This window comes from Lagenorhynchus albirostris, chromosome 2 (assembly GCF_949774975.1).
Source record: "Lagenorhynchus albirostris chromosome 2, mLagAlb1.1, whole genome shotgun sequence".
In the NCBI taxonomy this organism is placed as follows: Eukaryota; Metazoa; Chordata; class Mammalia; order Artiodactyla; family Delphinidae; genus Lagenorhynchus; species Lagenorhynchus albirostris.
The window spans coordinates 165,678,128-165,691,495 of record NC_083096.1 but is presented as its reverse complement, the minus strand read 5'-3'; the positions used below and the strand labels follow the sequence as shown (position 1 = coordinate 165,691,495).

General features: G+C 48.0%; 1 protein-coding gene across 5 annotated transcripts in view; it reads left to right on the top strand.

Annotated features, from left to right (window-relative positions):
• DHDDS (dehydrodolichyl diphosphate synthase subunit) overlaps window positions 1-12,244 on the top strand; it is a 28,321-nt gene extending 16,077 nt beyond the window's left edge. For 3 of the 5 annotated variants that reach the window (XM_060140961.1, XM_060140962.1, XM_060140963.1), the window contains exons 8-9: window positions 2,251-2,358; window positions 9,947-12,244. In XM_060140961.1, the coding sequence (XP_059996944.1) occupies window positions 2,251-2,358; window positions 9,947-10,186 (348 nt within the window). In that variant the 3' untranslated portion in view covers window positions 10,187-12,244. The remainder of the gene's footprint in view (window positions 1-2,250; window positions 2,359-9,946) is intronic. The other 2 variants (XR_009539032.1, XM_060140964.1) reach the window with 2 other exon arrangements.
• Window positions 12,245-13,368: the final 1,124 nt, after the last annotated feature.

Below are 13,368 nucleotides of genomic sequence, written 5' to 3'. Positions count from 1 at the left end.
ATAAGCTTCTGCCCTGGTAACCTTCCATGTCACCCAGCACCTCTGGGCTAGAACCTCGCCTTGCATTTACTAATTTCTCGCCTGTAGAATAAAGGGCGGCATCTACACAAGCACAGGCCACAGGAGATATAAACTGTATGCAGACTCTTTCTTCAGGGCCTGCCATTGCCTATCAGCTCAGTTATCCCAGTGTAGGTAGTTCTCTAAAAGCCCATATCAAAATAAGTTTGTCTTTGCTTGAAAATCTCCATCATCTGTTAAGTTGGCCCCTGAGTAGCACTTGGCTGGGGGAAATCTTGTTCAAGGAGAGGCTGAAGGGAGAAACTCAGCTTGGAAGCAATTCACGTGGTAAAGTTCTGGAAATTTTAATGGACCATAGTCTTAAGAGTGAACTAACAAGATTTAGCTACTGAAGATACTTTTAGTCTTTGGCTATATTGAAAGCAGTATAATGTGCAGCTTGTGGTTTTATGGCCCATTCTGCAGGTCAGATTATGTCTAGAGAGTTTACTTCTGGGCACTGGGTTTTAAGAGATTGCACTGGTAAACTAGAGGACTTAGCAGAAGAGGCCAGCCTGGATGGCAAGGAGTCTGAAGCTCATGTCCTATAAGGCAGGGGTCCCCAACCCCTGGGCTGCGGACCACTACCAGCCTGCGGCCTGTTAGGAACCGGGCCGCACAGCAGGAGGTGAGCAGCGGGGGAGCAAGCGAAGCTTCATCTGCCACTCCCCATCGCTCGCATTCCTGCCTGAACCATCCATCCATCCCCCCACCCCACCCTGTCCATGGAAAAATTGTCTTCCATGAAACCGGTCCCTGGCACCAGAAAGGTTGGGGACCGCTGCTATAAGGAATGAGTGAAGAATAATGGTCTGGGAGAGAAGAATGGTGATAGTTTATTCTCTTGGGAAAAAAATATTAAGTTCCTCCTTTGTGCTGGAAATATGGCAGTAACCAAGTTAGAAATAATCCCTATTATCATTTATTTATTTACTTACTTACTTACTTACTTATTTATGGCTGCGTTGGGTCTTCGTTGCTGTGCGTGGGCTTTCTCTAGTTGCCGTGAGCGGGGGATACTCTTTGTTGCAGTGCGTGGGCTTCTCATTGTGGTGGCTTCTCTTGTTGCGGAGCACGGGCTCTAGGCGCGTGGGCTTCAGTAGCTGTGGCTCGAAAACTCTAGAGCGCAGGCTTGGTAGTTGTGGCGCACGGGCTTAGTTGCTCCGAAGCATGTGGGATCTTCCCGGACCAGGGCCCGAACCCGTGTCTCCTGCATTGGCAGGCGGATTCTTAACCACTGTGCCACCAGGGAAGCCCAATCCCTACTATCTTAAAACTTACAGTTTGTTGGAAAAGACAAGTGAACAAGTCATTACAACCTTGGGAACAGATAACAGGCAGTTCTAAGCTAGCCTTCAAATATTTGAAAGAATGTCACTTTGAAGAAGAAATAAAGTTGTTCCAGAGAAACGACCTGAGACCTTGGTAGGTGACATTGGTTTAACTTAATGAGCTATCTGACAGCTAAAGTTATCCCCCTTGAGGCACTGAATTCCTCACCACTAAAGGTGTCAAGCAGTGGCTGTCAAGAATGTTCCAAAAGGGAGTCTTATATCAGTGATTATTGTTAAAAGTTCACCCAGCTCTTTGCTCTGCTTTATGTATGTTATCTTGTTAAATTTTCACAGTACCGTAAAAACTAGTTATTCTTATTACCCAGTTTTACAGTTGAGGACACTGAGGCCCAGAGAAGTTAAGTAACTTGCCTGAGGTCAAGTAGATGGTAAACGGTGGAGCCAGAATTCAAAGCCAGGCAGTCGGGCCCCAGAGCCCATGCTCTTAACCATTGTCCCATACTCTGCTACTTAAAAATAACAATGACAGCTACCATTTGTTCATTGCTAACTTTTATCAGACACTGTGTCTCCCAGATGACCTCTAAGGGCCAAGAGCCAGTAACATAATCTAGATGTTATTTCATAGTCCTAAAATTGGCTTAGAAAAATCCTGGTGGAAGTGTTGATCTAGTCTCGCTTTGGTTCTGCCTTGCTACAGGCAGGTGATTTTACTGCCTCAGATGACCCGTCCCCCTATTAGTGAGTGAATCCGGGCTGGCAGCTGCAGCTCAGGATGCCTGTCCAACCTCATCTATGGGTGTGATCAGCCTGCTCTTTCTTTGGAGCCTGACCAGGGATGTGTTCCAGTAACATGTTATTAAACCATACTCTCTTCCTTCCCCACCTTTCCCAGACCTCCCACTCCTGCTTGGTGTTCCAGCCTGTTCTGTGGCCAGAATACACGTTTTGGAACCTCTGTGAGGCCATCCTGCAGTTCCAGATGAACCATAGCATGCTTCAGGTAAGAGTTCAGGGCTGGCCTGACTGGATGGAATGGAAGAAGGGGTTAGCATTGATGACCACCCACGGCTATATATGTCAGGCACTTGCTAATAATCATGTTAATGATGAGTAGCTACCACTTACTGAGTATTTACTATGTGTCAGGCACTGTGAACAGTTTATATACACTATCTCATTCAATGTTCCCAAGAACCCAATGAGCTAGGTATTATTAGCCCCATTTGTGCAAATGAGTAAATCAAAATTATTTAGCTAAGGACACATAACCAATAAAAGATGGAACTGGGATTCAAGTTATAAATCTTTAATCTCTTTACTATGGAAACCCAGGAAAGGCTTTTCAGAGAGATTGGCCATTATTCCCTGAAGGAATTGGCCTAATAAAAGATTGTAGAAGTGGAAGTATACAAAATCCAAGATGCTTCCAGAGGGATTAAAAATGAAATAGCACTGTCTTTGTATGAAACTGTGTTCTACCAAGACTTGAAGTTCTGCTTTCAGTTTTGATCACCAGATCTTGAAACAGGTTTCATTAGGAGGCAGAGTCACCTACGTCTGATTAGGACTCTTAATAATAATGGCAGTGTGTGTGGTGGTGGCAGCTAACGTAGTGAGGGTCTATTAAGGCACTTTGGTGTTTTCATGTAAGTTTTCTTATTTAACCCTTCCAGCAATCCAGCAGGTTTGGTGTCCTTGTTTTTCAGATATGGCAACAGAGGGGCAGGGAAACTGTCCCAAGGTCACAGAATTTTAAACCCAAACCTGGTGATGCTTCTTGAGTCTGGAGAGATAATGGCCAGGAGGAAATAATGATCTAAGCCAGGGCTTTTCGGTCCCCTTGGCATCGCAGACTCCTTGGAGAAGCTAACGAAAGCCGTAGACCATCTCCCTAGAAAAATTGCAAAGATCACTCTAACACATGGCATTTTGCATAGAATTACATTAATCCCTTTAACACATAAACTACTTCTGGGGGTTCACATAACTCCTGAAATCTTTCCATGAATCCCAAGTCCAGAACTCCTGGAATAAGTCAATCAAATCATGAAGGTTTGGTCATGTGCTTGATCACTTAGTCTCAGAATTTGAAAAAGGAAGTTAAGTTCAAGTAAAAGGAAAAACAGCAAAGTCTCACTTATCCACTGTCAAAGAGGAATGAATATCAGATTTTTCCACATGACCAAGTCTCCCTTTAAGAACTAAAACTTTTTTTAATCCTATTTTGATAGAAAACCTGTTCTGAAACAGGTCTTGTGCATAATTCATTAACACCTTCTGTATACCAGGCACTTGCTAATAATGATGATGATTAGAATAATTACATTCTAATGATGCTGATAACGATAATATTGTTAGTAACTGCCCTCTTGAAGTACTTCACTGTGCAGGATGGCCTTGAAGGGTGGGACTCTTTCTCTAAGCTAGATTGTCCCAAAATACTTGGCTTTGGGATTTCTTGTATATGGTCAATGGCTAATTTTGACAGCATCCCTTCTTCCCTTCTCTTCCTATTTCCAGTTTTAAATCAGCTACAGGCAAGGAAAGCAGGCAACCAAGCTTGTTAGAGTTGTCTGTAAAGTGAGAGTAAACTGGCCTTGCATGAAGCCCAGAGGATCTTGGTGCACGAGCTTTTATGTATGGATATTCTTGTCTCTGAGTTGGCTGCTGAGAAGTCTTTTAGTAATTTCAGGTTTCTCAGATACTTTCCCACATGGCTATTGGAAGAATTACCTCAAGTTTCACTCATTTCATAAATGTCTATTACTGAGTACCTGGTCTGAGTCAGGCACTATGTTAGTATTAGGCACAAGAGAGTCAAGCAGTTAGTTGGCCAGACAAGATCCCTACCTTCATGGAGCTTGTATTTTTACTTGAGGAGACAGATAATAAGTAAACAAGTTTACACAATAATTTCAGATTGTAATAAGGCAATGAAGAAAATAGGGTGATATGCTAGAAGGTAATGAAGAGAGCAGGAGGTGCTGAATAAAGCAGTCAAGGAAGGCCTCTCTAAGGAGGTCTTTTTTAAGCCATTATATTAGAGATGAGAGATAGCCAGATGGGTAAAAATCCAGGGGGAAAGAATTATTCTCTGCAGAGGGAGCAGCAAGGGCAAGGATACTAAAGTTATAAAGTTTAGGTCTTGGAAGAACAAAGAAAGAGGTCAGCACACATGAGGGAGAAGGATGTGGGATGAGGCTGGGTAGGAGTCAGGCCTCTGATCACTGAGGGCCTTGTAGGCCATGATGACACATCTGAAGACTTTTGATCAGGGGAGTGACAGGATCTGATTTATATTTTGTAAAAATCACGCAGGATTTTCAGAGGGCAGGAGTCAGAGACCAAACTCCTACAGTAGTCCAGGTGGGAGAATGTGCCTCAAGGTGGGGTTGCAGCTGTAGAGAAGGGGAGGGCTGAGTGGACTGAGATGGAGGAAAAACAAAAGTTAAAACAGGAACAAATGAAACTAAGTTGATAATATAACCCCCAGTGAAAGGGATTAATTCCAGTTACCTGAACATAGTTCTCTGACTATATATTTTTGGTGGGATATATTCTAAGGATAATACAAACTGGAAAGGTAACTTAAACATTACTTAGGTTTATTAATGGTAATGTTGATGATGTAACTCTGAAACTCTTTTATTCATCTTGTAGGATAAAACAAATGAGTAAAATGTTAATGTTATTAGGAACCAAAACATTTAGGTTTTGGCCTGGGCAGCTGGGTAGATGGCTCTGCCGTTTCCTAGGATGGGGTGGAACGTGTTTGAGGACAGCCATTAAGAGTTTCATTTGGTATCTAAGAATCATAATTTCAAACATTTATTGAGTTCTTACGTATCAGGCATCCTTTTACTTATATTCTATGTAGTTCTGTAAGGTAGATACTATTATTAATTGCCCCCATTTTTAGAGTGAGGAAACCAAAGTAATAACAGAGATGCTGACTGCCCTGAACCTTTTTTCAGCAGACCTCATAGAGGTTTTGGCCAGATTTCCTCTACCCAGGAGCCCTCAAACTCTGTTTCTAGAAATCTTAGCACCTCAGCAGAAGCACTAAGCGTACAATCCAGACTGACAACATCCTGGCCAGTTTGGCCTCAGACCAGAGAGCTGATCTTTCTAATATCTCCCTTGTATGTATCCTGTATCATCACCAAACTGGACTCTTCACAGTTCCTTGTTCCCATACCCTTTGGTATTCTGCCTCCACATCTGTGTTCTTGACCCATCTCCCAAATTCCCATTGTTAAATTCTGAGCTGCTCTGTCTCTAAGCCCAGCCCAGTATGTCCCCATTCCCTGCAGGAAGCCAGGGCAGGGAGTTGGGTTCTTGATCTATAGTAGCTCACTGGGATGAGGGCAGCTGATGGATGCTAATGGAAACAGGGACTCAGCTACAAATTGTTGGAGGCTAGACCTTGGTATCTGAAGGGACCATGGCAGTTTCCAGGTGGTCACCCATCAGTCTTAGAGAATGGGGGCTGGCAAATGGAAGAAATCTTGACTATGACACAGTAGGACAGATAGAAAATTAGGGCAAGGAAGGGGTGGGCAGCAGTACAGAGCCACTGATCCTCAGTTACAGGCTGCATGGATGGTAGGTCCATGGGGGGGATCTTTGACAGAGATGAGGAATAAGTGTTCGGTCCACTTAATCTGTAATGATATAGAGGGAGAATATACATATTCCCACTAAACTTCCTTTGATGCATTTGTCAGAGGTTAAACGCCAGGGTGGAACAATCAACCATTTTATTTCTAGTGCTCTTCAGGTAGTCACTATCTTCTTCTCAAGAGAAGTTAAAAACTTCAGCTATTGTCTCAGACATTCCTGACTTTGAGTCATGGCACAGCTTTCTAGCTGTGTGACTGACTGGGCAATTACTTAACCCTTCAGAGAATCACTTTTCTCCTCTGTAAAATGAGGGGAGTAATGATAATAATAATACCTGCCTCACAGGTTTGTGATAAGTCTTCAGTAAGCTAATACACTAAAAGCGCTGGAACAGAGTTCATTTTCAGAGACTGGTGGCCAATATCGTTCACAGTGTATGTCTCTGGGCTCTTCAGACTTCATCTGTCTCCAGAAAAACCACAGACACTTAGCATCCCGCTCATCCCATCGCCAGTACAGTTCCCTTAGCAGGGAGACTCTGGGTGCTCGTCAAAACATCATGTTTCCAGCAAGAGGTACTGTCTCTAACAACCCTCAGAAATGCACCCCCCCATGCTACTGACCTGGGCATATTGATTGTGGCAAATGGGGACTTTTGGGAAGACTTGTCATTAGCTAATGAATGTTTTGAAACCCAAGACCTGCATCCTCTCCATGCCCCAGTGAGGTCAGAGGACTTGAGGGTTTATATACTGGAGGGGCTATTACATCTTGTTCTCTAATTCTGCTGAGGAGAGAACAAGAGCAGAGAGGCTTAATGCCCAGGAGAGATTTATATTAATAGGTTCGGGCCCCATTTCTCAAAAGGAGCTCCTTGGAGCCCTTACACCAAGACCACATAAGGTCTGCATAAGAAGTGTCTAAGGTAATTATTAACGCCCTCTCCCCTGATAGGTCATTATACAGGGAAAGTAGACAGTATGGTCAGGGAGAGAGAAATTGACTATTAGGACTTCCATTAGCCTAGATTTTCAGAGGCTGAGTACCTGAGAAGAACTTACAACACCTTTGAGATAGGGAGGTAGATCTAGACCATGTGGAGGTTGCACAGAGGTGCCCAGATGCAGGCCACTGGTTCCCCACTCCACCCCTAGAAAGTACAGCTTATCCAGAGGCACGAAACACATTTCCCAAAGATCTTTCAAGAAGTTATCTTAGGGCTTCCCTGGTGGCACAGTGGTTGAGAGTCCTCCTGCCGATGCAGGGGACGCGGGTTCGTGCCCCGGTCCGGGAAGATCCCACATGCCGCGGAGTGGCTGGGCGCGTGAGCCATGGCCACTGAGCCTGTGCGTCTGGAGCCTGTGCTCCGCAACGGGAGAGGCCACAGCAGTGAGAGGCCTGCGTACCGCAAAAAAAAAAAAAGTTATCTTAGTGGAGAAACCAAGGGAACTTCAAACCACTGTGTGACCTAGGCCAGGCCCCTCCCCACCTCAGCCTTGGTGTCCTTGTCTGTACAATGAGAAGGCTAGAGCTCATGGTCTTTACGAGCTCCCCTGACTCTGTCATCCTAACAGTGAATCGCTGATTCCTGGCAAATTAGGGGCCAGGGTCTGCTTGGCTGCAGCCTCCCTGCTCAGCACTCAGTCTAGGGCTGCCATTTGGAAAAAGCCTGAGCCTCATGGAGCAATTTTAACCAGCTCCGCATTTCCTCCTTCTGTGGCTCGGTGCCCTCCTCCTTCCTGTTCAGCCAGGACTTAGCCTACTTAGCCCTAGCCACAAGCAGTGGTGACAGAAGAAGGGCTAACTGTTAATAGCCAGGCACCAGATTGGGCATTCATTATCTCATTTTTCCTCAAACCACCCAGTGATGTGGACACTATCGTCCCCATTTTGCAGATGAAGAAAGAGGTTTGGAGAGGTGAGGGAGTCCTCTGGACAGAAACTTCTCAAACCCAGTATTCCAGGCAGACTCACACTGGCCTGATCACGCTCTTTGATTTCCTGAGTGATCTATAGTAGCCCATTATTCCCCCGCTGATATTCTCCTCCCCCCATACACTTTACCTTTATCTGAATCTTCCCCGTTGGTTAAAGCTCAGCTCAGATTCTGCCTGACCATGAGATTTCACTGCCCCCTTGACCTTCATCAACCACAGTTTCTTTCCTCTGAACTGCATGGCCCTTTCTCTTACCTCCATGATGATCCTTACCACATTCCAACTTGTATTATGGTATTTGGGTACATCTCTGTGTCCTACTCAGCCTGTAGGCACATGGATCGCGGTGACTATGTCCTGTGCATTTCCATACCCCCAATAAAGTCTTGTATGTAGGACCCCGGGTTCCTCCTGACTAAGGCCAGGAAGAAGCCCTTCTAACAAGATGAAGACCTTTACAGCAACTTTTTAAGCTTGTTTTAGTCTTCATAGCTCCACATGGGTGTTCGTTATCATAGCAGAAGAGTATCCTTGAATGCCTTGGATCATTCAACAGCCTGGAGGGGGGATTTTCCAGATTTTTCATTTGTCATCTTTATTCATGCAGTAAGTCTTTATTGCTGAGAGACCCTAGCAAATCACTTCCCTACTCTGAACCTCCATGTCTGTCTCCAGCACCTCCGTAGCTCTTTTGGGAGGGTCAAGTGAGACAACAGATGAAGTGCTTGTGTACATGTAAGATATTCCTTAAAGGATTAAAACAAAGCAATCCAGGTGTTCACAGGCTGAGTAGGACACAGACAGGTACCCAGATACCACAGTACAAGGTAGAATGTGGTAAGGGTCACAAAGGGTATAGGATACCAAATCGGCAGCAAAATGGGAGTTTCTCACACATGGAATAGGTTTGGCAGGAGGGACTCTGGTGCTAAGGTTCTGCAGCCTGTTAGAGTGGCAGGAGCAGAGCATCAGTGAGGCACAGCAAGGCCTTGGTTCTGCTCCAAAAGGGTTTTCCCCTTCTGTGCCAGGAGCATCCTCCTTGTCCTCCTGGGATCATACAGTCAGTGTACTGAGCATTTCACATGTACAGGGTGCCCCAAGTGCCAGAAAGGAAAAGCCACAGTCTCTGTCCTCTAGGAGTTTATGGTTTGTCTGAAGACACACACAGGGTATGAGAAGTGCTGCCAAGGAGTATAATCACTTACCTGGTGTCAGAACTGGTTCCAGGAGCCTGGGGGCTCCACTGAGCCTTCAAGGGTTCATTTTTCTAACAGAAAATGTGGACTGTGGACACTAATGCCTATTCTAGAGGCAGGATGAAGTAAGTGGCTTAAGAAAGCTGAACCTGCTTCTCATAATGTTCACAGGAGGGCCATTTGCTGCGCGAGTCAGCCTGGTCTCCATATGAGAGGCAGTTCTGGATCCAGACTCTGAAAGATAACTTTAGGCAGTTGGGAGGATGGCACCCTTAGAGTGACCTGGGAAACCAAAGAAATGACCCACTGCATATGCCCCAGGCAGGAATAGAACCTTCCTTGCATCAGAGTGATAACTTGTAAAATTGCTGTTTCTGTTTGAGAGCCTGCTAATATGCTGGAGGGGTTTTGCATACATTATCTCTAATCCTTAAAACCACTCTTCAGGGTAGGCACAACCCCGCTTTACAGATGAAGAAGTGAGGTTAGGAGAGGATTTGCCCAAAGCCACAAAGCTAGGTGGTGGGGGAACCAGAAGTCACACCCACATTTGCCTTGTTCCCTTCCAAGTGCAAACCTGAGAAGAATTTCAAGAAATATAGAAACTCCCACCCAAAACAAACCAAGATGGATCCAGAACTGCCACTGCCCTGCCTATACAACATGGGCGCCACCCATTGCACACCTACTCCCAAACTTTTCCAGATCTGCTACAGACTTCCCACTGTTCCACTTAACTTGGCCCGTCCTGTGCCCCACCCTTACCTCCTCCATCCCAATTCCACCCACGCCTAAAAATGATCTCCCCACCCCAATCCCCACTTTTCTCTAGCAGAAGGCCCGAGACATGTATGCAGAGGATCGGAAGAGGCAGCAGCTGGAGAGGGACCAGGCTGCAGTGACAGAACAGCTGCTGCAAGAGGGGCTCCAGGCCAGTGGGGACGCCCAGCTCCGACGGACACGCTTGCACAAACTCTCAGCCAGACGAGAAGAGCGGGTCCAAGGCTTCCTGCAGGCCTTAGAACTCAAGCGGGCTGACTGGCTGGCACATCTGGGCACTGCATCAGCCTGAGTGAGGCTGGCCTCCTGCCACTTTGCCCTGCCCTCTGCCTCCAGGGCCCCACTCCCCTTTCTTTTCTTGGTGAAAGGTACCTCCCTCCTGATGATGAATTGTGTTTCCTTTGCTTGGCAAGGGAGCCCCAGAGGCCAGGTTTGCTGGCCATAGACATCTTTGGGCTGCCTGGGACAGTGCCCCTGGAGAGGGTTGAGGGTGAGAGTCTCTCACAAGTACACTAAACCCAAACTCTGATCCAGGTCAAACTCTGATCACAAATAGGTTCAGAGAGCAGAGGGCCCCAGCTCTTCCATCTTTGCCACCTCTACCTGTACTCCTAGGTGCACTTTCTTTTTCCACCAGCACATCCTTCAACACAAAGAATTTCGGGGAAGAGTTCTCCCCAAAACCTTAGCCCTTTACCCATCCATCTTAGTCTTCACAAAAGATGTGGACCCACCTTGGATCTGCTGGTAAATAGCTAATAGGCAGCCAGCGTTATTTAGGCAAGGAAGGGGAGGGAGAGACAGAAAGAAAAGTTGCCCATCTGCTGCTCCTCCCCCTTGGCTGTCCACCTGGGATTTGCTATTGAATCTCTACCCCCTCCCACCACACAGTGCTGACTGCTCACTGAAAGCAGCGCCCCCAATGGTGCGCGGAAGCCAGGCGAGTGATTACAATCCAATTACCTATTGTTGACTCAGCCCACACAAGCTTTTCTCCTCTTGCAGGGCATGGGGCCAGGCTCCACTCCCCAGTGAGACCGGTCCCCTCCATGGCTACAGAGTGACAGAAGACCTATAGGCCCTGGTGAATCTAATCCAGCACAGGCCACCTTCCCTGGATCACATCAGGACCAAGAGCACAGAAACAAGCACTTCTCCCAACTGACTGCCTCCTGCCCTCAGCATCTCGGACTCTGCTTCCCACCTCAACACCTTTGAGGCTTTTCTCAGCTTTTGACCTGTCCCCCTAAGTAGACCGTGAGATGATTTATTCCCAGCATGGCAGAGTCTCAGCTTGTGAGGGCCAAGGTTGCCCAGCAGGGAGAAGAGGGCCGAGTCAAGGGCCGTGTCCTTTTCCTTACCTCTCCCTGCCAGGCCTCGCTGCAGAGCTGCTGAGAGGATTAGTGCCTTTGAAGAGCTGTCTGAGCAGCTCTGTGCTTCAGGTGCCCCAGAGCAGCAAGCACCAGCGGGTAATACCAACCAAAGGCTACTCTGTTTAGTCTTCCCGTTTTACTTTCTGCAAACTGTTTCCCAGCACCTCCCTCTAGGGGAGAGGTAGGATCTTGCAAGCAGTGCTAAGAGCATATTCTTTAAAACCTGTAACTTCCCTATACTCCAGTCCTCCTCCCCTTTCTGTGCCTGGATACCTGGCACAAGAGACCCTTTGGGCATCTTCCCTGCTCCCAGAATCAAACATAAATGCCCGGCACTGCGATTGAGAAGCCAATCAATGCACCCTTTGGCAAGTCCCCCTCACACACCTGGCACTCCCCACTACCAATCCCTGGCACGGGGTTCCCAGAGAGCAGGTGCTGTACATTTTCCAGCTTTACAAGGGGGCTGTTGACAGCCTTAATTAGGGAGGCATGAATTATGCGGCTATAATGCAGAGCCCTACAATTAAGGCGGGAATGAGGGGCTGGAGGCAGCAAATGGAATCTGCCCTGTGAGCATGGTTGTTGAGTCCTGTCTCCTTTCTGGGTCTGACTTTCCCTACTATGATTGGGGTACAGCAGAGGTGATTAATGGGGCTGGTATCTTTGGCCTGAGGTCCTGTATTCTGGGAAAGGTACACAGTGGGGAGGGGTGAGGAGTGGCTGCCTCTAAGGGGTGGAAAGGAGAAGAGGCGGAGGGATCGCTGCTGCTCAGGAACAGGGGCTGCAAATAGTTGATATGAACTCACAGTGATTGCTTTCTACCGGTGTGATTTGTACAAACCAGCTCAACCCTTGCCTCAAGAAATTAGGTGAGACCTATTTAAATGTCTTCCCACCTGTGAGCCAACCCCCCCCAGTTGAGGATATTTATCGTGTTGCGTTCTCTCGGGTGTCAAATAGAATTTTTAAAATTCTTAGATGTAAAACTTGTTTGCGAACAGTGCAACAGAAGATCATGTTTTGCTGCAGCAATTGTCTACCTTCCTCAGGTGCACTTGGCTACCTCCAGGATCCCTAGCTTTGGGGACGGGGTGGGGGAGCCACTGGAAGAGCCCTTTTTCCATCGCAACCCCTGTACCTCTACTTGTTTCCTAATGCCCGGACGCTTTCCTCCACCCTCCTTTTCCCTCGCGCAAGTGAAAGGAAGCCAGCCAGCCAGCCTGCCAGTGTGGAAGGAGGGATTTCGCCAGCTGCGTCTGCAGCGCCCAGGGTTAGTGGCTGCATCGGGTGGGGGCAGCTGAGCTTCATGTCTCCGTAGCGGGTAAAGATTAGAGGGAGGGGAGTGCTAGTAGGCCTTCTTGGCGGCCACTCTCTGTCATTCGGTGGCGGGGTTCTGAGGTCCAGGAGTACAAGGACCTAGGAGAGCCATCCACCCGACAGGCTTTGGGGGGCTTCGTTGGTGTTTGGGGAGGCGGCTGAGCAACGGGTGCTGAAAGGACAGCTCCTACCTGCCCCACTGCACCCGAAAGGCACCTCTGCGTGTAAAGTCTCCCCCTGGAACCCCCACCCCACCTCGAGTGGACCGCCTTCCAGGTGAGGTGCCCGAGAGGCGTCCTCCGAGTGGCAGCCTGGAAGGATGCACGTCCGGCTGCGCCGAGCTGGCTTCCCCGCTCTTTCCCCACTTCAGCGTCAGCCTTGGCCCTGGGAACTGCAGCTTGTGCCTCCAAGCCGCGCGCTTCCTCCCGCCTCCGGCGGAGAAGGGCAGTGCGGCCAGGCCTAGCAAACCCTTCTTCTGGGGCCCCCAGCGGGAACAGGAAGGAAAGCGGCTGAGATGCGCCCTAAGTGTCGCATGGCTTGGAGAAGTGGGTAGCTCGGTTGCATAAGGTGGAAGGAACTTGGTAGTTTGGAAAAGCCAGCTCTTGGCGGGAGCCGAAACCCAGAGCCCGCCGAGTCGCACCACCCTCCCTCATTTATTGCCCTCGACGCGCGCCTCCCCCACTGCGCCCCCACCCCCTAGGCGCGCCGCCGTCTCGCGCGCCCTCCCCCCCATACCCCCCTCCTCACTCCCTCCAGAGGAGGTGAGTTTAAACCCCGCCCA